Source organism: Mobula hypostoma, chromosome 4 (assembly GCF_963921235.1).
Source record: "Mobula hypostoma chromosome 4, sMobHyp1.1, whole genome shotgun sequence".
In the NCBI taxonomy this organism is placed as follows: domain Eukaryota; kingdom Metazoa; phylum Chordata; class Chondrichthyes; order Myliobatiformes; family Myliobatidae; genus Mobula; species Mobula hypostoma.
The window spans coordinates 102,746,338-102,769,831 of record NC_086100.1 but is presented as its reverse complement, the minus strand read 5'-3'; the positions used below and the strand labels follow the sequence as shown (position 1 = coordinate 102,769,831).

The 23,494-nt window shown below is 42.4% G+C and overlaps 1 protein-coding gene across 3 annotated transcripts in view; it reads left to right on the top strand.

The window, feature by feature from the left end:
• Positions 1–23,494, top strand: part of sorcs2 (sortilin-related VPS10 domain containing receptor 2) — a 738,192-nt gene that overhangs the window by 109,431 nt on the left and 605,267 nt on the right. For all 3 annotated transcript variants that reach the window (XM_063046317.1, XM_063046318.1, XM_063046316.1), the window contains exon 2: positions 18,845–18,912. In XM_063046317.1, coding sequence (XP_062902387.1) covers positions 18,845–18,912 — 68 coding nt within the window. The remainder of the gene's footprint in view (positions 1–18,844; positions 18,913–23,494) is intronic.

Here is a 23,494-nt window from a genome sequence, read left to right as displayed (position 1 = left end):
ATTCTAGATTTTCACCATTGTTACCATGAAAGTAGTTAAAATGGGGGTTCTTTGGCCTGAGTTCTTTCAAGAAAAATAGTTTCTCATTGTCTGCATCAAACCATGTCCTTTTACAATTTTCGGCACGATGATGGACTTCAGTAGGCTGTGCGACTTTTTGATGTTGCTTGATTTTTCCTCTGATTATGGGCAGACTACATTTATTTCATGAGCCTGAATAAAATTTACAACTAACTACTGGTAATTATGTAATGGTATTTGCTTTGAGTCATGAAATAATTTCTGGCACAGTTAGTTAGCCAATCCTTTTAATGGCTATAGTTCACCATTTTGCGGATTTGTGTTTTGAAAGTCGTGTTTTGTGGCTCTGTTTGCCTGATTTGGTGCTGCTGCTTGAATCTCTGCTCCCTGGACATATTGCTGGATGTCACACATGCTGCCTTCAGATCCAGATTCGGATTTATTTATCATGTCATGCCGTCGATACAGTAAGGATAATGTGAGATGGGGTTGCCTCATCACTACAATATCAATGTCAGGTTGCCTTGCGTGATTGAAACGGGGAGCCTCATGTGGAAGGCAGTTAATAAGGTCTTTTGCTATGACTGTTTATTCTTCTCGAATCAGTTGGCTCCTGGTCCTGCCACTTTGCTACTTATTGTGTTTTGTAACTCCAAAACATAAAACTAACTGGAAGGAAACGTGGAGAGTCCAGAATGCAAGTGTAACTTTGTTTTTACTTTAAGCGAGGTGCACACGTATCTCGTGGTAGCGTGATGATGTACCCAGTTCACTTATTTTTACATTAAGCCCATAATGAATTATTTAAATGAAACAAGATGCTTTCTCAAATAATATATTTACAATACTTTTCAAATATTACTGAAATATTAAATGCACAACACTCTTTACTTAGCTATGAACTATTGATTGCATATAGTCATATAGTATATAGTCATACACTATATAGTCATCCACAGCATAGTAAATTTCATATTGTCCCATGCAGGCCTGAAGATTTAATCACTGTGAAGGATTTCTTGCTCTTGTGAGATAATGTCTTTCCTGACGAGCTCATTTCGGCTGGTTTGGTTGGAGCAGTGAAACTTCAAAGCAAACTGTATGCCTTTAAACCTAATGCACTCATCAAAGTTGGCACACGCTTATCAGATATTTCATTTGCTTTAAAATACTGCTCAGTATACAAAATCCAGTTATCTCTTGTGCAATCGAACACTTCTATCATTCTGATATAGCCACCCATTTCTGCTTATTTTTCACTTTATGATTATCACCTGTTTATTAAGTCATGAATTTGTCTGTTTTCTGCCTTTTTTAACCTTGGCTGTTAGAGGTGGAATTACATTTTTAGAGAGAGGTGACAGAGGGTCAGAGAATGCGGAATCTTTGTTTGGGGAGTTAAGAAACTGTAGGAATTGTATAAAGTCCTCCAAATAATAGACACGTTGTTGGGTTGAAATTGCAAAGGGAGCTGGAAAGGACATGGAACAAGGGTAATGTCACGATTGTAATGGGGGACTTCAATATGTAAGGTGATTGGGAAAGTCAGGTTTGTGTCAGATCGCAAGAGAGGGAATTTGTTGAATACCTTTGAGATGGCTTTTTAGACCCTACCCAGGGAAAGGCCATCTTAGATTAGGTGATTATATTTGTCAGCTTAATGTAAAGGAACCCTTAAGAACAGTGATCATAATATGTTTGAAATCATACAGCAATTTGAGAGGGAGAAGCAGAAGTCATATGTATCAGTATCACAGTGGAATAAAGGGAATTACAGAGGCATGACAGAGGATCTTGCCCAGGTGGATAGGAGGAGGATACTGGCAGGCATGATGCCAGTACAGAAGTGGCTGAAGTTTCTGGAAATAGTTCACAAGGCCCAGGATAGATATGTCCCACAGAAGGACTGGTTCTCAAATGGCAGGGGTAGGCAACCGTGGCTGAAGGGAAGTTAATGACTGCATACGAGCCAAGGAAAGGGCATATAATGTAACAAAAGTGAGTGGGAAGTTGAAGGATTAGCAAGTCTGTAAAATCCATCAAAAGGCAACTAAAAAAGCTATAAGAAGGGATAAAATGAAATGTGAGGGCAAATTAGCCGATAATATAAAGCAGGATACTGAAAGTTTTTTTCCAGTTATATAAGGAGTAAAAGGGAGGTGAGAGTTGATATTGGACCACTGGAAAATGATGCTGGTGAGGTAGTAATGGGGGACAAAGAAATAGCAGATGAACTTTAGTACTTTGTATCAGTCTTCACTGTGAGAAAACACTAGCAATGTGCCAGAGGTCCGTGAGTGTCAGATGAATTACATCCCAGAGTCCTGAGAGGTTTCTGAAGAGATAATGGATGCATTAGTCATGATATTTCAGGAATCACTTAATTCTGGAATGGCACTGGAGGACTGGAAAATTGCAAATGTCACTCCACTCTTTAAAATGGGAGGAAGACAAAAGAGAGGAAATTGTAGGCCAGTTAGCCTAACCTCAGTAATTGGGGGAGAGTTGGTGTCTATTACTAAGGATGAGGTTTCAGAGTTCTTCGAGACTAATGATAAAATAACTCAAAATCAACATGGTTTCTGTCAAGGGAAATCTTGCCTGACAAATCTGTTCGAATTCTTTGAGGAAGTAACAATCAGGGTGGACAAAGGAGAGGTAGTGGATGTCATTTACTTGGATTTTCAGAAGACATTTGATAAGTTGCCTCACATGAGGCTGCTTAACAAAATAAAATCCTATAGCATTAGAGAAAGACACTGACATGGATAGAGGAATGGCTGACAGGCAGGAGTCAGCGAGTGGGAATAAAGGGATCTTTTCTGGTTGGCTGCCAGTGACTAGTGGTGTTCCTTGGGGTTCAGTATTGGGACCACTACTTTTCACATAGCTTGTCAATGATTTGGATAATGGAATTAAAGGCTTTGTAGCAAAGTTTGCAGATAATACGAAGATAGGTGGAAGGGTAGGTGGTGCTGAGGAAGTAATGTGATTGCAGAAGGACTTAGACAAATTGGAAGAATGGGAAAAAGTGGCAGATGGAATAGTGTTGGGAAATGTCTGATGATGCATTTTGGTAAAAGGAATGAAAAGACGGCGGGAGGAGAAGATGGCGATGTGACGCAGTGCACGCGACCTGTCCGGTGAAATGATATCATATTTATTAAATAGAGGCCATGCACAATTCTGATTTGATGGAGACAGACGTGAGAAGCACGGAGGAACATCTGGAGAAACTTCTGAAATGCCTGTTTGCTGCCGCTGCTGCTGTTACTGTGCGATCGAGAATCTCCAGAGGGAAGGCCCCAAATCCTCGGCTTTGCCTGTTGCTAGCGGCCGGGGCTGGGGTCGAAGCGCTTGGCAGAGTGCTCGGTGCTTGGTGTCATAGGGCTGGTCAGAGGCTCGAAGTTCTCGGATGACTCAAAGTCAGACTGTGGTCGGGTGCTGCATTGGTAAGTTTGCGGTGCTGGAAGCTCATGGCAGGGAGAATTTTCTTCCTTCTCCCGTCTGCGTGAGATGATGGGACTTTAGAGAGACTTTGAACTTTTTTTTACTGTGCCCATGGCCTGTTCTTCATCAAGTTATGGTATTGCTTTTTTGTTGTAACTATATGTTATAATTATGTGGTTTTTGTCAGTTTTTCAGTCTTGGTCTGTCTTGTGTTTCTGTGATATCATACCGGAGGAACATTGTATCATTTCTTAATGCATGCATTACTGAATGACAATAAAAGAGGACTGCATGTCCTCATAATCTTAAAAAAAACTAAAAAAAATGCAGACTATTATCTAAATGGGGAGAAAATTCAAACATCAGAGGTGCAAAGGGACTTGGGAGTCCTTGAACAAGACTCTCAGAAGGTTAAGTCATAGGTTGAGTTTATGGTAAAGAAGGAAAATGCAATGTTAGCATTTATTTCGAGGGGGATAGAATATAAAAGCAAGGAGATAACACTGAAGCTTTATAAGACACTAGTCAGGCCACACTTGGAGTATTGTCAACTGTTTTGGGCCCCTTATCTCAGAATGTATGTATTCTCATTGGAGAGGGTCCAGAGGAGGTTCACGTGGATAATTCCAGGAATGAAGGTGTTAACATGTGAGGAATTAGTTTGGTAGCTTTGGGCCTGTACTCACTGGAGTTTAGAAGAATGCCTGGGGATCTCATTGAAACCTACTGAATGTTGAAAGGACTAGATATAGTGGATGTGGAGAGGATGTTTCCTCTAGTGAGGGTATCCGGAACTAGAGGGCATAGCCGCAAAATTGAGGGGCAACCTTTTAGAACAGAAACAAGGGATTTTTTTTAGCTGAAGAGTGGTGAATCTGTGAAATGCTCTGCCGCAGACTACGGTGAGGCCAAGCCCCATGGCTATATTTAAAGCAGAAGTTGATAGATTCCTGATTGGTTGGGGCATCAAGGATATGGTGAGAGGGCAGGGGTATGGGGTTAAATGGGACTTGGGAGCAGTCATGATGAAATGGTGGAGCACATTTGATGGGCTGAATGGCCTAATTCTGCTCCTATGTCTTGTGGTCTATCGTCCCAACCACTGAGGTCAAGCTAATTGGCCTACAATTTTTGGCCTACAATTTCCTTTCTTCTGCCTCTCTCCTTTAAGTAGTAGAGTACCGTTTGCAATTTTCCAATCCTCTGGAACCATTTCAGAATCTAGTGATTCTTGAAAGATCATTACTAATGCCTCCGTGCGGTCCAGGTGACTTATCTACCTTCAGACAAGAGTGCATATGAGCTAGTGGTGTTGTAGCAACAACCTTGTTGCTACAACAGTGTCAGTAAGACCAAAGAACTGATTGTGAACTTCAGGAAGGTTAAAATGAGGGAACACACCCCAGTTCTCATAGAGGGATCAGAAGTGGAAGAAGTGAACAATTTCAAGTTTCTGGGTGTCAGTATCTTTGAGGATCTAACCTGGATCCAACATATTAATACAGCTACAAAGAAGATACAACAGTGACTATATTTCGTTTGGAGTTTGATAAAATTGGGTATGTCTTCGTATCCACTCAAATTTCTATAGATGGAGAACATTCCAACTGGCTACATCACTGTCTGGTATGGGGAGGGGTGTGTGGTGGAGGGTCTACTGCACAGGATCGAAGCAAGATGCAGAGAGTTGTAAACGTAGTCAGCTCCACCATGAGCAGCAGTCTCTGTAGTATCCAGGACATCTTCAATATATATTTATACAGTTTTTTTCCATAGTATGCCAACAAGTTGGCAAGTTATGCCAACTTGCGCCTTGTAAGGTATGAAAATGCCCGACGCAGGCCTCTCATGGTCTGTGTCGACGTTCCCTCCCTCCCATGCCAACAAATTTCAAGATGCATGCCGGTGATTTAAACCTGATCCTGATTCAGACCTTCTCCTTAGCAATAGTAATAGCAATCATTCCTGTCCCCTGACACTCCTGAATTTCTGACATACCGCTGGTGACTTGCACTGTAAAAGCTGACACAAAATACTGAAGTTCATTTGCCATTTCTTCATCCCTCATTACTATCTCTCCAAGTCATTTTCCAGTGGACCAATATCCACACTCGTCTCTCTTATCATTCTTTATATATTTTTAAAAATGGTATTCTCTTTTACATTATTGGCTAGATTACCTTCATATTTCATTTCTTCTCTTGTTATGGCATTTTTTTGATGCCTTCTGTTGGTTCTTCAAAAGTTCCCAATTGTCTTTCTTCCCATTTATCTTTCTTCCCAGTTTTTTTGCTCTATTATATGCCCACTCTTTTGCTTTAATGCTGTCTTTGACTACCCTTGTCAGTCACATTTGCCTCATCACCCTTTAGACTACTTCTTTGGGGTATAGTCAAGTCAAGTCAAATTTGTTTATAAAACACATTTAAAAACAACCCAAGTTGACCAAAGTGCTGTACAAACCATAACAGGTAGCTAAAATCACAAATACAGGAAACACAGATATAAACAACAAGGCACACAGCTTATAGGCACAAAATAAACAACACATGAGCCTAGGCACAAGCCAAAAACCCGCCACATCAGGAAAAAGATTCAAACGCTGGTGAATAAAGGTAAGTTTTGAGCCTGGGCTTGAGTCCATGGAGGGGGCAGATCTGATAGGGAGAGGAACGCTGTTCCACAGTTTAGGGGCTACAACAGCAAAGGCGTGGCCACTCCTGAACTTAAGTTTAGATCGCAGGACAGCCAGAAGCTCCAAGTCAGTCGACCTGAGGGACCTGGAAGTAGAATAAGGGGTTAGAAGGTCTGTGATATAGGAGGGGGCCAGCCCATTTAGGGGTTTATAAACAAACAGGAGAACCTTAAAATCAATTCTGAACAATACTGGCAGCCAGTGGAGGGAGGCCAGGGTAGGAGTAATATGGCCCCTCTTCTGGGCACCTGTCAGGAGCCTGGCTGCGGCGTTCTGGACCAGTTGCAGGCGGGACAGGGACGACTGACTAATTCCAGTTTATAGGGAATTGGAGTAGTCCAAGCGGGAGGATATAAGGGCGTGGATGACTTTCTCGAGATCTTTGAAAGAGAGAAATGACTTGATTTTGGCAATAATACGAAACTGGAAAAAACTGGCTTTTACTACTGCATTAACTTGCTTGTCAAACTTAAAGGCGGAATCAAATATCATACCAAGGTTTTTGACATGGGGTTTGACAGGGGTGGACAGGTTACCAAGACTGTTGGTAATCACTTTGATGAGTCAGGGAGGCCAAACAGGACAACTTCAGACTTGCCTTCATTCAGCTGTAGGAAGCTTTGTGCCATCCAACACTTTATGTCCTCAAGGCAGTTCATGAGGCTGACTAGATTTGAGTGGCCGTTTGGTTTCAAGGGGAGATAAAGCTGTATATACTGTATCCCTCCTGTGCCTTCCGAATTGCTGTCAGAAATTCTAGCTGCTGTTATTCTGCTGTGCTGCCTTCTAATCAACTTTAGCCATCCCCTCTCTCATGCCTCTGTAGTTCCCTTTACTCTACTGTAATACTGATACATCTGACTTTAACTTCTCCCTCTCAAACTGTAGGGTGAATGCTATCAAATTATCATCACAATCTCTTGAGGGTTCCTTTATCTTAAGCTCCCTAATCAAATCTGATTCATTAAATAACACCCAATCTAGAATTCACACAAAATGCTGGAGGAACTCTGCCAAATTAGTTTAACGCCACCCCAGCAGCGCAGAATTATCTGTATTCAGCCTGAGGCTTCGGAGGGCTCCTGTGCTGTGGAAGACGTCCTGCCTCATCCCTGTGCCGAAGACGCCGTGCCCCAGCGGCCTCAATGACTACAGACCGGTGGCATTGACCTCCCACATCATGAAGACCCTGGAGAGACTTGTTCTGGAGCTGCTCCGGCCTATGGTCAGGCCACACTTAGATCCCCTCCAGTTCGTCTACCAGCCCTGACTAGGAGTTGAGGATGCCATCGTCTACCTGCTGAACCGTGTCTACGCCCACCTGGACAAGCCAGCGAGCACTGTGAGGGTCATGTTTTTTGACTTCTCCAGTGCATTCAACACCATCCGCCCTGCTCTGCTGGGAGCAATGCAGGTGGATGCTTTCGTGGTATCATGGATTCTAGATTACCTGACTGGCAGACCACAGTATGTGTGCTTGCAACACTGTGTGTCCGACAGAGTGATCAGTAGCACTGGGGCTCCACAGGGGACTGTCTTGTCTCCCTTTCTCTTCACCATTTACACCTCGGACTTCAACTACTGCACAGAGTCTTGTCATCTTCAGAAGTTTTCGGATGACTTTGCCATAGTTGGATGCATCAGCAGGGGAGATGAGGTTGAGTACAGGGCTACAGTAAGAAACTTTGTCACATGGTGTGAGCAGAATTATCTGCAGCTTAATGTGAAAAAGACTAAGGAGCTGGTGGTAGACCTGAGGAGAGCTAAGGTACCGGTGACCCCTGTTTCCATCCAGGGGGTCAGTGTGGACATGGTGGAGGATTACAAATACCTGGGGATACGAATTGACAATAAACTGGACTGGTCAAAGAACACTGAGGCTGTCTACAAGAAGGGGCAGAGTCGTCTCTATTTCCCGAGGAGACTGAGGTCCTTTAACATCTGCCGGACGATGCTGAGGATGTTCTATGAGTCTGTGGTGGCCAGTGCTATCATGTTTGCTGTTGTGTGCTGGGGCAGCAGGCTGAGGGTGGCAGACACCAACAGAATCAACAAACTCATTCGAAAGGCCAGTGATGTTGTGGGGATGGAACTGGACTCTCTCACGGTGGTGTCTGAAAAGAGGATGCTGTCCAAGTTGCATGCCATCTTGGTCAATGTCTCCCATCCACTACATAATGTACTGGGTGGGCACAGGAGTACATTCAGCCAGAGACTCATTCCTCCGAGATGCAGCACAGAGCGTCATAGGAAGTCATTCCTGCCTGTGGCCATCAAACTTTACAACTCCTCCCTTGAAGGGTCAGACACCCTGAGATGATAGGCTGGTCCTGGACTTATTTCATAATTTACTGGCACAATTTACATATTACTATTTAACTATTTATAGTTCTATTACTATTTATTATTTAAGGTGCAACTGTAACGAAAACCAATTTCCCCTGGGATCAATAAAGTATGACTACGACTATGACTTAATAGCTAAGTGAAGATGTAGTAATGCATCTTCCTCTTTTGTGAAACCAAATACTTCATAGTCAATTATTAAAGACCTAAAATTGGAATATCTTGTACCTGTTGTGAAAATTGATCAGCTTGCCAAACATAGGTTAGAAGTGCAAATCTTCAGAGCCGAAGATGCAAAGACAAGATGCGGATTTGCAAGGCAATTGGAAGCGTGTGTGATGGAAGGAAAATTATTGATGAGGAGGAATGATGCAATGCACTGTGAGGTTGATGAAGCCAGGAGAGAGGTTTTAAAACATGGATCAGATCCATTCCACTGAGATTGAAGAGCTAAGGATTGGGTTAAAATATAAGAAACATCATTGTATCAGACCTAATTGTGGCTCCTACTCATTTGGCAGGCTGTACTATGAAAACAAAAGATGTTTATGTAAAAAGAATTTATTAGGTCTTCCAGGCTAAACCTGGCCTGAAGCCTTGAAGTAATAATGAGCTATCTTTGACAGCCTTGAATCTTGTATTAAGTGACTGTACACTGTGATAATGGCTCTGGTAAGGATTGAAGTAAAAGGTGTGAAGGTAGAGAGAAGTTGCACAGTAGAAGAGGGAACTGCTAGTGATTTAGCAACAGCTGCTGTTCTCGAAGACAAATTAAGATGCATGCACTGTTTGCAAACTTCTCTCTAATGGTTTTCTTTGTTTTGAAAAGATGTGTAATACTAACAGAATCTTGCCAAAATTGTGCGTGTGAGGTTTTATACGTGGCAGTAGCTTAAATCAAATGTGTTTCTTTCTTTTGTGGTCCATAACAGTGAAAGATTGGGAAGAAATTACAAGCCTCTAATGCAACATGTCAGGACTTGTGTGAATATGCTTGGTGTTTTTGCAAATAGCTCCCTTATTTCTTTTGTATTCTTTAGCGCTTTTAAACATGTCTTTGTTTTGTGGCTGCTGTAAGTTTACAAATCTCAAGTTTGTATGATGTACACATACTTTGATATTAAATGTACTTTGAACAATTGAGGCTTCTTTGGACAGTGGGTGGTTTATTAACTTTCTCTGTTGCCTTTTCTGGAGCTAGAATATAATCAGTAGCTGTTGTCCAATGTTGTGTCCACATCACCTTCAGTAGGCAGTGGCCTGTTCAGTGATGTGAGTACTGTATCAGGGTTGAAACTGATCAAATCCTCCAGATCTGCTGCAGGTGTCATCTTGCTGTGGAAGAGTTTGGCAGTACTGTTTTTCTTCTTCCTTGCATAGGGCAGGCAAATTATGGCAGACACCTTCTAAAAGGTCTTCTAATTTGTAGTAAAGGAGAGAGGAAACATACCAATTTTCCTGATCTGTATGGCTTAGCCACAATGATTTTAAGGTATTAAATGGTTATCTGGTGCCCCTGTTTTGTACTATGGCCAAAGTTATGCAACAGGCGGTACTTTAATTTGCCGTGTAAGGGTTATTGTACCTGTTTTTTCAGTGGAGCTATTCAGTCGCCACTTGAGCCTGCTTGAAATACAGTACGTTGACAACATCTTTCAATAATTTACGCAGTGTACATCCCAACCCAAGTCTGATTTGCATTTAACATGTCTCATCACCATTCCTGTTAACCCAAGGCAGCAGTTGATATTAAACTGGAGTGCATTAACCTCCAAATTTCAAAGTAAATTTATTACCAAAGTATTAGTAGAGCTACTCGGACTTGATGTTTCAATCCCTATGGTAAGTCGGCACTCTCAATGTTGGCAGTAGGCTTTGAGTGGTGACAAGGAGGGAGGGTAGGTACATCATCGGTGTCATCAGGTGGGCACCCTCCTTCTTTGACGTTTCGTTGATAAGCACACGACGTCTCCAGAGGGCTCAATGGTGCTACCTGGCGTCCCAGATACACCCCCCTCAGTTCCATACCCTCCTGTCTTCATCTTGCAGCCCAGTTGTTGTCTTTCCTTTTAATCCAAATCCAATTGCTGCTTTCTTCTGCTACGTTTGACAAGGACTTGATTGCTTGTAGGAGGGAGTGACCCCTCACCCCCATCTTCTTCAATAGACTGGTTGTAGATGTAGCAACGAATCCCCTGCATCCCACTTCTACAGGGAAAATCTTGGTCCCATATTGTATGTCATGACACACTACCTGAGTTTCCTTTTCTTTCTGGTATGCACAGTAAATACAAAGAAACACATTAGAATCAATGAAAATCTATACAGAAAGGTGGACAACCAACCAATGGGCAAAAGACAACAAGTACAAATGTAAAATGAAAGAAAAACAAAATAATATTTATAATAAATAAATATTGAGAACATGACTTTTAGAGACCTTGAAAGCAAGTCCATAGGTTGTAGAATCAGTTCAGTGTTGGGGTGAGTGAAGCTGACCACTCTAGTTCAAGAGCTGAGGCTCCTGTACCTCTTGCCTGCTGCAGCAGTGAGGAGAGGGCACTGTCTGTGTGGTGGGCATCCTTGATGATGGATGTTGCTTTCCTGTAGATGTGCTTAATGGTGGGGAGGGCTTTACCCATGATGGATTGGGAGGCATCCACTACTTTTTGTAGGCCTTTCCATTGAAGGGCATCGGTGTTTCCTTACCATCCCATGATGCAGTCGGCCAGCATACTCTCCACCATGCATCTATGGAATATTCAGCATGTCATCAAAGTTTTAGATGACATACCAAATCTTTGCAAAATTCTAAGAAAGTAGAGGTGCTGCTATGCTTTCTTAATGGTACTTGCATGCTGGACCCAGGACAGAGCCTCTAAAAATAATGACAAAGAGGAGCTTGAAGTTGCTGACCCTCTCCACCTCTGATTCCTCGATGAGGACTAGCTCATGAATCTCTGACTTCCTCCTCCTGTGGTTAATAATTGGCTCTTTGTTTCAGCAGACATTGAGTGAGAGGTTGTTGTTGTGGCACCTCTCAGTCAGATTTTCAGTCTCCCTCCTTTAAGCTGATTTATCATCACCCTTGATTTGGTTAACCATAGCGGTGTCATTAGCAAACTTAAATATGGCATTGGAACTGTGCTTAGCCTCACAATCATAAATATAAAGTGATTAGAGCAGGGGACGAAGCATGCAGTGGTGCACCTGTGCCGATGGAGATTGTAGAAGAGATATTGTTGCCAATTTGAACTGACTGGGGTCTGCAAGTGAGGAAATTGATCCAATTGCACACACAGGTAATGAAGCCAAGTTCTTGAAGCTTATTGATAGTTTTGAGGGGATGATAGTGTTGAATGCCAAGCTGGCGTCAATAAAGAGCATCCTGATGTATGCATCTTTGCTGTCCAGATGTTCCAGAGTTGAGTGAAGAGCCAATGAGGTGGTATCTGCTGTTGACCTGTTGTGACAATAGGCAAATAGGAGTGGATCCAAGTTGCTTCTCAGGTAGGAATTGATATGTTTCATCAGCAACTCTCAAAGCACTTTATGGTGGATGGAAGTGCTACTGGATGATAATCTTTGAGGTAGGTCACCACGTTCTTCTTGGAAACCGGTGTATTTGAGGCAGGCGGGTAACTCAGACTGCCAAAGTGAGAGGTTAAAGATCTCAGGGACACTCCAGCTAGCTGATTAGTGCAGGTCTTCAATACTCAGTCAGGCATATCCGATGGGCTGGATACTTTCTGTAGGTTATCTGTCTTGAAGATGCTCTCGCGTTGCCCTCCAGTGGGAGTTTGTGAAGGGGTCTCCATGGTTTGTCAGTCAATGTGATCATAAAAGACTTTGAGCTCATCTGGGAGTGAAGCCTTGTTGTCACATAGCATCATAGAGGATTAGAGAAGTTCAGCACAGAAACAGGCCCATCAGCCCATCTAGTCCATGCTGAAACCATTTAAACTGCCTACTCCCATCGACCTGCACCAGGACCATAGCCCAGTCTACCAGTTTGAAGCAATCCTGTAGCTGCTCCTGTGACCACCTCTTTTTTGTCCTTACCTCTGGAGCCTTGCTCTTTAGCCTCTGGCGGTCAGAGGACAGCCATATGCTCATATTTCCTAAAACACTGTCGTAGGCATTGCTGATGGTAGTGTAGCAGTGGCCAAGTGTGTTGAAACCCCTGCTGCTGCAGGTAACAGGTTGATGATAATTGGACTGATTGAAGTCTCTGCCAATGATTTGAAAGGTGTTGGGATAAGTTGTTTCTTGCTTGCTAGTTATGGCACTCAATGTATCAAGTGCTTACTTCGCATCTGCCTTTACTGTTATGTAAACTATGGTCAGGGTCATGAGAGAGTAGAATGAAGTAGAATTCTCAGTCAGTAGAGTGGATGGCACTTAATCATTAGATACTCCAGGTTGGGAGAATAAGAGTGAGACAAGACCGTTACGTCTGAACAGTTTATGATGAAACACAGACCCCCAGCTCTAACCTTCTCCAAATACGCATTACGATCCATCTGGTGGATTGAGAAACTCTTGGGTTGAAGCACCCATTAAGCGTGGCCAGAGTAAGCCATTTCTCTGTGAAACAAGAGAACACATCAATTCCTCATTTCTCTCCAATACAGCAATCTTGTTCCTTGGTCCTCAGTTATCTTCTGTAGTGGCTGTACATTTCCTAACAAAATGCTGGGTAGAGGAAGCTTTGCACCTCAAAGTTTTAATCTGGCTTGGAGTCCTCCCCTCCTCCCTCTCTTCAAGCCATTGTGTTGGCCGTTCTTCATCTACTTAAAGGTGCCTCACCTGCAGTCCTGAGAGGCAAGTCTGCTGGGTCCTACAGGAGATTATAAGATCACTAGTTTAGGTGGTTCAAAAGTACATTACTTAAAAGGAAATTACCGGCTGCAGCTTGCAGTGATAGTAGTTCAGAAGAAGGATATCTAGAAGTTTGTGAGCTGCCTGCCAAACATCACTGTATATTGCCAGCTCATTCTCTTCACTGCCAAACCCGCTGGCGTTGCTGAAGATAAAATACCGAAACTCGGAAAGAGCAACAAGGCCACTGTATGGCAGCACAGATTTCCTTCTGATAAAATACACGTGGCTCATTACTGGATACATGTAATGTAATTTCTCTCTGTTAAGATGAACATGCCTCACAATTGACCAGATTGATTTTATGAATGTCTAGATGCTAATTTACTAAGTACCCATGGAATAAAATAAAAGCACTAATAATTCCAGCCTAATTATAAAGCAATGCAGATGGAATGTAATGATTAAACACTGCTAATGTTAATTCTCCTGTGTGTTATTACTGAAATAAATCATGTATGAAAATGGCTTGTCACAATGGGAAAATATTTTTAAGTCTGTAGACAAGTAGTCACATGATGCCATCATCAAAACAGTCACTAAGGCGCTGCCAACTGTACCTGCTGTTGGTGCAAATACTTTGGTAAATTCTGGTAACTGTGTGATTTATTGAAAAGTCTTGGCTACACAGTACAGTCAGGCTTTGAAGCTGACCATTGTTGGTGCTGATCTCAGCTGGTGTTACTGCAATTCAGCTCACAGGTCTGGTTTACAAGGTGAAAGTCTCTAGCTTCTCACTCCCGCTTAATTCCAGATACTGTTTGAATGAATGGCAAGTGAGATCAGGATTGTTCTGCCAAAACTCACAACTGAAAGATTTACTTGGGAGTAAGGTAAAGAGCAAAAGATTCCCATTTACATGTAATGCTCTCACAGAGGCTCGTAACAAACTCTGGCAAACAGCCACGTGACTCAGCATCATATGGGTACCAGTGAGAAGGTCACCTTCAATAATCAACACAGGTATGATCCGGGTTCAGTCAGACAGGAAAGTTGGAATGTTCCCATGAGGGAGTGAAGATTGTGGTGAATGCTGTGTAAATACTGCCCCCTGCAAAGTTCCAGGAAATAACAGACCTTACACCAGCATAAAATTAAAATGGAAGTGTGTTTACAATTGATAGAAAAATCAAAGGACCCACTGCAGTTAAACCAGTCTAAATGTGCACATAAACGTTGGAGCTCATTTCTGAATAGTCGGGTGCTTCACCGTGATTACTCATGTGCTGAAGCCACATTCTGTGTGAAAGACACCAGCTACAGTTTGACCTTCCCTCGAAGGACATTTTGAACAAACGGGCAAACTCAGGAGTATTGGCACTTCCTCTTTTGAACTATTCATCAGCATGAAGCACTTCCTACAATAGGGTCTCCCCTTTGGCTGGGATCCTCCGAGCATCTTCCTCTCCGCTCTTCTGTGCACCTCCTAACAAAAGACCCAAAAGCAGACTACTGTCCTCTGGAAAGCTGATCTCACCTCGCTGTCTCGAATACTCCATGAGATCCCGCTGGGGAGGACAATCCCAATTAAAGAGAATATCAAAAGAGGATGTTGGACTGCTGGAAAATGATGCTGGAGAGGTAGTAATGGGGGACAATGAAATAGCGAATGAACTGAATAAAGTATCAGTCTTCGCTGTGGAACATGCTTGAAGTATGGAAGGAGTTCCAAGTGTCAGGGGGCATCAAGTGTGTGAAGTTACCATAACTAGAGAGAAGGTTCTAGGGAAACTGAAAGGTCTGAAGGTATGTAAGTCATCTCGACCAGATGGTGTACACCCCAGAGTTCTGAACAATATCGCTGAATTTCTGAACAATATCGCTGAATTTCTGAACAATATCGCTGTAAAGATTGTGGAGGCATTAGTAATGATCTTTCAAGAGTCAATAGATCCTAGCATATTTCTGGAAGACTGGAAAATTGCAAATATCGCTCCATTCTTGCAGAAAGGAAACTCTGGGCTAGTTAGTTTGACATCAGTGGTTGGGAAGACATTAGAGCCGATTATTAAGGATGAGGTCTCAGCATACTTGGAGGCACATGATAAAATAAGCTGTAGTCAGCATGGTTTCCTCAAGAGGAAAATCTTGCCTGACAAATCTGTTGAAATTCTTTGAAGAAATAACAAGCAGGATAGACAGAGGAGAATTGGTGGATGTTGTGTACTTGGATTTTCAGAAGGCCTTCGACAAGGTGCCACACATGAGGCTGCTTAACAAGCTACAAGCCCATCATATTACAGGAAAGATTCTGGCATGGATAAAGCAATGGCTGATCGGCAAGAAGCAAAGAGTGGGAATAAAGGGAGCCTTTTCTGGTTGGCTGCCAGTGACTAGTGGTGTTCCACAGGGGTCTGTGTTGGAACCGATTCTTTTTGTTACATGTCATTGATCTGGAAAATGGAATTGATGGTTTTGTTGCAAAGCTTGCAGACGATATGAAGATAGAAGAAAGGGCAGATAGTTTTGAGGCTTCAGGACTTAGACAGATTAGGAGAATGGGCAAAGAAATGGCAGGTGAAATGGTGTCAGGAAGTGTATGGTCATGCATCTGATAGAAGAAATGAAAGGGTTAACTATTTTCCTAATGGAGAGAAAATACAAAAAACTGAGGTCCAAAGGGTCATGGGAGTCTTTGTGTAGGACTCCCTAAAGGTTAACTTGCAGGTTGAGTCTGTAGTGAGGAAGGCAAATGCAATGTTAGCATTCATTTCAAGAGGGCTAGAATATAAACACAAAGATGTAATGTTGAGACTTCATAAAACATTGGTGAGCAGCATTGTGAGTAGTTTTTGGTCCCATATTTTAGAAAGTATTTAAGTATTTGCTGAAACTGGAGAGGGTTCAAAGGAAGTTCAGGAAAATGATTCCAGAATTGAATAGCTTGTCATAAGAAGAGCATTTGATGGCTCTGGGCCTATATTCACTGGAATTCAGAAGAATGAGGGGTGACCTCCTTGAAACCTATTGAATGGTGAAAGGCCTTGATAGAGTGGATGTGGAGATGTTGTTTCCTATGGTGGAAAAGGAGACAGAGGACACACCGTCAGAATAGAGGTGCATCCTTTTAGAATGGAGGTGAGGAATTTCTTTCGCCAGAGAGTGATGAATCTGTGGAGGGCAAGCCTTTATATATATATTTAAGGCAGAGATTGATAGATTCCTGAATGGTCAGGGCATCAAGGGATATGGGGAAAAGGCAAGAAATTGAGGTTGAGAGGGAAATTGGATCAGTTATGATGAAATGGTGGAGCAGGCTCGATGGGCCAAATAGCCTAATCCTGCTCCTATCTCTTATGATGTTATGATCTAAACCCAGTAGGCTGAGAAAATGTCTCCCTATCTTAGTCAAAGCCAAAATATTAGTCTATGAAGCTTATCTAACAGAACACACTGCATTTGCAAGAAACTGCTAAAATAAAATGCGTAACAGCATAGCAGTAGAAATACAATAAAACATGTTCTTAACCAGAGCAGTACATGCATAATATCTCAATATACATAATAACTTTTGAGGAGTGGACATCTGGGGTAGACGAGTGATGATCATAATGGATGGCAGAGCAGACGTGAGGGACCGGTTGCTTGTACTCCTGTTTCTGTTTTTCTGTGTTGTTTTTGAATTTCTAGTGCTTAATGGGCAAGGTGTATTGCATGGGTAGACACAGCATTCCGTAGACACTAGTGAAAGGTATAGTTTGTGAAATACTGTACAAGTGAGGGTTTTATAGACTAGATAAAGGATGCATCCTTGACTGTTCCTTATTTGTTACTGTGGGGTCAAGAAAAAAAATCATCTTGAATATAACAAAGTCTCACTGCACTTCTCCAGTTAGCATTTTGGGGAAATGGAAGAGTGACTGTCCTGAAGAAGTACCTGTCCATAGACTATTTTTGGACCAGAACCCATTTTGCAAGGGCAGTGCACTGAGTGTCAGGTTTTAGGATGGACAAAATACATTAATTGAAAGCTTGTGCTGAGTAATGTGGTAAGTATTCTAAGCCAAATAAACACAAGATATTGTGCAGATGCTGGAAATCCAGAGCAACACACACAAAATGCTGGAGGAGTTACAGTGTTTTAATTCCCTTTATTTCAAAGGGAATAGAATATAAAAGCAAGGAGATAATGTTGAGCCTTTTTTAAGACACTAGTCAGGCCGCACTTAGCCCCCTTATCTCAGAAAGGATGTGTTGTCATTGGAGAGAGTCCAGAGGAGGTTCACGAGGATGATTCCAGGAATGAAGGGATTATGAGGAGTGTTTGGCAGCTTTGGGCCTGTTCTTGCTGGAATTTAGAAGAATGCAGGGGTATCTCATTGAAACCTACCGAATGTTGAAAGGGCTAGATAGGGTGCATGTGGAGAAGATGTTTCCTATGGTGGAGGTATCCAGAACTAGAGGGCACAGCCTCAAAAATTACCTTTAGAACAGAGGTAAGGAGGGTTTTTTTTAAAGCCAGAGAGTAGTGAATCTGTAGAATGCTCTGCCACAGACTTTGGTGGAGGCCAAGTACATGCATATATTCAAGGCAGAAGTTGATTGATCCCCTGACTGATCAGGAAATGAAGGATATGGCAGGAAGCCAGGTGTATGGGGTTAAGTGGGATCTGGGATCAGCCATGATGGAATGGTGGAGCAGACTCAATGGGCTGAATGGTCTAGTTCTTATGGTCGTATGGTCTTTTCCCCTTCCTTCCTGTCCTGATGAAGGGTCTCTGCCTGAAATGGCTTCTGTTTAAGAGGGACAAATTTAAGATTAACAAAGAAAAAGTAGGAGCTTCTTCCTTTAAGGCAAGGGTTCCCAACCCTTTTAAAAGATATGGACCAATACCATTAGGCAAGGGGTTTCCGGACCCCAGGCTGGGAGGCCTGATAGTTGATGGCTGGAATTTGAGAAATACTGTAGAAGCGGAGTGAATAAATTATTTTCCTCGGGGATTAAGTATTGTTAGTATATTTTAGGCTAACAGGTAATTAGGGTATTATAGTTAATTTGTTAACTCTTTCTTTATCCAGTGGGTGCACACATTACTCTTTTAATAAAGTCAGTGTATAATAGCAAGGTCTGAAATTGTTCAGTCTTGGATATCTTTGCTTGCCTGACTTAACTCTAGACCACAGTGTGTTATTTCAATATGTCAAATCCAATATTCTATCTGTTAGATTTGTATGAGCATTTTCACTGGATTGATTTCACAAATGCTGGAAAAGATTAGGATTTGACACTGCTCCTTTCCTAATATCCTTCAGGAAATGAGATCTGCTGACCTCACTCCAGGTCCACCAATGTAGTTCCCATTTAACTATATCCTGGTTTCTGGGCCAATTAGGATGGACAATAAACGCTATAATTGACATTGGCTTCTACCCCCTACGCCACCCTGTAACTGAATAAATGTCTAAAAAACACTGCATAGTTACTCACTTTGCTTCTAATGTGTGTTGCAGGTGATCCTGATTCTAACCAAGTTGTTCGACTCGGGTATGGGGAAAGTTTTGGAAAGTTCTTTGTGGAGGTGAGCCACCTTTTGTTTATTTTGTACTGAGAAGCCAACAAAGAGTTTCCATTTTCCACAATGAGGAGGAGACGAGAACAAGGACTAATTTTGAGAATAGACAGACAGGAACCTGCATTTGTCTCTTACTGCTTTATGTTGAACATTTGGATATCTGTGTTGGATCATGCTACCTGTTACGCAAAGGATTAAAAGATTTGAGTCTGAAGATTGTCCTTGACTGTCAAACTGTCATGGTCATTTAAAGCAGGACTTCTGAAAGCAATATTTAATTGAATTTCTGTTCAAATTGTAAATCAGTAGATGCAGTCATTTGGAAGTTGTATGATGCAAGCTGTCAGCATTTAATTGTTGACCATCAGTTTTTCTTGAGGCACTGAATTCAGAACACTATAACCTCCAGTTGGGTTATTACTGTGTGGTAACTGCTCCCTGTCTCTGTTCCTTCTTAGCATGTGACTAGGTTTCAATAAAACTGTCAGAAACAGGAATGAACACTTGATTGCTCAGCAATCTTAATACATAGGGGGTGACTTCCAGTCACTTCAATTATATGCTCTCTTTATGCTACAAGATTTCTTCTGAAAGCACCAAACTCCATTATAGACAATTAATTTGAAATCACTCTCATTTCTGTAATACCCTTTACAACCTCTGGGCATCCCAAAGCTATTTACAGTTTTCAGGCATCCCAAAGGTCTTTATTCTTAACATAGTTTAAGAAAAGTAGCAGCCAATCTGCATGTACTATTGTCATCAGACTCCTTGTGTGGTATCAGCACATCATTATTGGTTTCAGCTGAGGCCAGTAATACACCTGGTTATCGTACACTGCCCGGGAATGTGATCTTTTGCATCACTCTGAGAGAGCCTGGGTTTAAAAATCACATAAAAAAAAATAGAACATACTTCTATTCTGTGCTCAACTCTCCAGAGTGGGACTCGAAACGATAACGTGGAACGGTACAGGCAGCCTCTGCATTGTGGCCATACAGGTTACAGAAATAGTCACCCTTGTGGAATTCACAATCACCCCTCAAAAATGAATAAAATCACTCTCGTATAATTTATGTGCTTAAAAAGGGTAATTAAATGCACAGTTTTTTCCCCATTTAACTTGCACTTTGGATGTGTGTAACACAGGGGGTTTCCAGCACATTCAATGAATTAGCCAAGGGGCCCATGATATCTGTGCCAACCATGATACTAATTTAAACCAACTTCTCTACTTTCAAACCCGGGAGTGTGGTTAGACTGAGCCACAGGTAATACCAATCTACCTTTAAAACAGCATAGTGCTTTTCTGCAGGTTTAGGCACTCACAAGTGAAAGCTGGGTTTTTACCACATACCTCCAATCAAATCAGTCCATGTTAAATTTTGTGAGTTCTTCAATGTGTGCCTTCGGTCCTTTTACAGTGAGATTTTGTTGCTGGTGCATTTTTAGCCTGTGGAATTAATGTTCTCCAACACCCACCCTATCCCCGGTATCCAGTATTTGTTTTTACAGTAGCAGACACTCTGAAACTTTACTGCATGTGTCAAGATGTGAATGATCATTGGGATAAAACAGGTAATGTTGGGTAGGGTCATGAAATGGTACAGCATGGAAGACTTTTCAGCTAGGTCTTCTAAAGTCAGAACAACGAGTTCATATTTCCATCTATTCTGAAACGGAGATTTTTGAGGAGGTGAGAAAGGAGTAATGCATCTGGTTGGCGAAGGAGCCTGACGGGAGTAATGCATCTGGTTGGCGAAGGAGCCTGACGGGAGTAATGCATCTGGTTGGCGAAGGAGCCTGATGGGAGTAATGCATCTGGTTGGCGAAGGAGCCTGACGGGAGTAATGCATCTGGTTGGCGAAGGAGCCTGACGGGAGTAATGCATCTGGTTGGCGAAGGAGCCTGACGGGAGTAATGCATCTGGTTGGCGAAGGAGCCTGACAGGAGTAATGCATCTGGTAAGGCCCCTCACGGGAGACTGATTCAGAAAATAAAGATACAGCATAGAACATAGACATCAACAGCACATTACCAGCCCTTTGGCCCTCAATGTTGTGCCGTCATGCAACTACTGCAGAAGCTGCCTAGAATTTCCCTACCGCGTAGCTCTCTATTCTTCTAAGTTCCACGTACCTATCTAAGAGTGTTTTAAAAGACTATTATATTTGCTTCCACCACCATTGCTGGCAGTGTATTCCCTGCACCCCCCACTCTCTGTGTGGAAAGACTTACTTTTAACATCCCCCTGTACCTATTTCCAAGCAGCTTAAAGCTATGCCCTCTTGTGCTAGCCATTTCAGCCCTGGGAAAAAGCCTCTGACTATCCACACGATCAATGCCTCTCATCATCTAATACACCTCCAAGGAGAAAAGGCTGAGTTCACTCAACCTATTCTCATAAGGCATGCTCTCCAGTCCAGGCAACATCCTTGTAAATCTCCTCTGCACGCTTTCTATAGTATCCACAACTTTCCTGTAGTGAAGTGACCAGAACTGTACACAGTACCCCAAGTGAGATCTGACCAAGGCCTTGTACAGCTGTAACATTACCTCACAGCTCTTGAATTCAATCCCACAGTTGATGAATGCCAACACGTCATATGCCTTCTTAACATTGTCAACCTGTGCATCAGCTTTGAGTGTCCTATGGACACGGACCCAAGATTTCTCTGATCGGTCATGCTGCCAAGAGTCTTATCATTAATTCTATATTGAGTCTTCAAATTTGACCTACCAAAATGAACCACTTCACACTTATCTGGGTTGAAGTTCATTTGCCACTTCTCAGCCCAGTTTTGCATCCTATCAATGTCCCACTGTAAACTCTGACAGCCCTCCAGACTACCCACAACACCCCCAACCTTTGTGTCATGAGCAAACTTACTAATCCATCCCTCCACTTCCTCATCCAGGTCATTTATAAAAATCACAAAGAGGAGGGGTCCTAGAATAGATCCCTGTGGAACATCACTGGTCACCGACCTCCATGTAGAATACGAACCATCTACAACCACTATTTGCCTTCTCTGGGCAAGCCAATTGTGGATCCACAGAGCAAGGTCTCCTTGGATCCCATGACTCATTACTTTCTGAACGAGCCTTGCATTGAGAACCTTAGCAAATGCCTTACTTGAAATCCATATACACTACAACCACTACTATACCTTCATCAAAGAATCCAATCAAGCTCGTAAGGCACAACTTTCCCTTGACAAAGCCATGCTGACTATCCTAATCAGATTATGTCTCTCCAAATGCTCATAAGTCCTGCCTCTCAGGATCTCCAACAACTTGCCCACCACTGAAGTCAGACTCACTGGTCTATAATTTCTTGAACAAAGGAAGAAGATTTGCAATGCTCCAATCTTCTGGTACTTCTCCTGTCCCTATTGATGATGCAGAGATCGTCACCAGAGACTCAGCAATCTCCTCCCACGCTTCCCACAGCAGCCTGGGGTATAGCTCATCCGGTCCTGGCGTCTTAACAAACTAATGCTTCTAACTTGAGTCTATACACTCAAGCGTTTCAGTCCGCTGTAAGTCATCCCCACAATTGCCAAGGTCCTTTTCCCTGGGGAATACTGAAGCAAAGTATTCATTAAGAACCTCTGCTACCTCTTCATTGCGGCCAGAAAGTTCTATTTTAACTTCATCAGTCCACAGGACTTGTTTCCAAAATGCATCAGGCTTGTCTAGATGTTCCTTTGAACCTTTTGAATAGAACTTTTTGGGCGCAATAAGCAAAGGTATGTTTGGAGAAAAAAGTGTGCTGAATTTCATGAAAAGAACACCTCTCCAACTGTTAAGCACAGGGGTGGATCAATCATACTTTGGGTTTGTGTTGCAGCCAGTGGCACGGGAAACATTTACTGGTAGAGGGAAGAATGAATTCAGTTAAATACCAGCAAATTCTGGAAGCAAACGTTACAGCGTCTGTAAAAAAGCCGAATATGAAAAGAGGATGGCTTCTACAACAGGATAATGATCCTAAACACACCTCAAAATTCACAATGGACTACCTCAAGAGGTGCAAGCTGAAGGTTTTGCCATGATCCTCACAGTCCCCTGAGAATCTGTGGATAGACCTCAAAAGAGCAGTGCATGCAAGACAGCCCAAGAATCTCACAGAACTAGAAGCCTTTTACATGGAAGAATGGGTGAAAATACCCCAAACAAGAATTGAAAGACTCTTAGCTGGCTACAAGAAACATTTACAAGCTGTGATACTTGCCAAAGGGGGTGTTACTAAGTACTGACCATGCAGGGTGCCCAAACTTTTGCTTCAGGCCCTTTTCCTTTTTTGTTATCTTGAAACTGTAAAAGATGGAAATAAAAAAGTTTTCTTGCTTATAATATTAAAGAAATGTCATCTTTAACTTTATGCCTTTTTGGAAATCAGTTCGTCTTTTACTTGCTTAGCTATTCACAGTAACAGAAATTTTGACCGGGGTGCCCAAACTTTTGTATGCCACTGTAACTATGCAGAACTCCATGCAAATGTTCCCTGAACATTTGCCACATTTCTGCCGTGCATGATGTGTGAGGTCCAGGATAATCATCAGGCTGGAGAGTTTGTGGATAT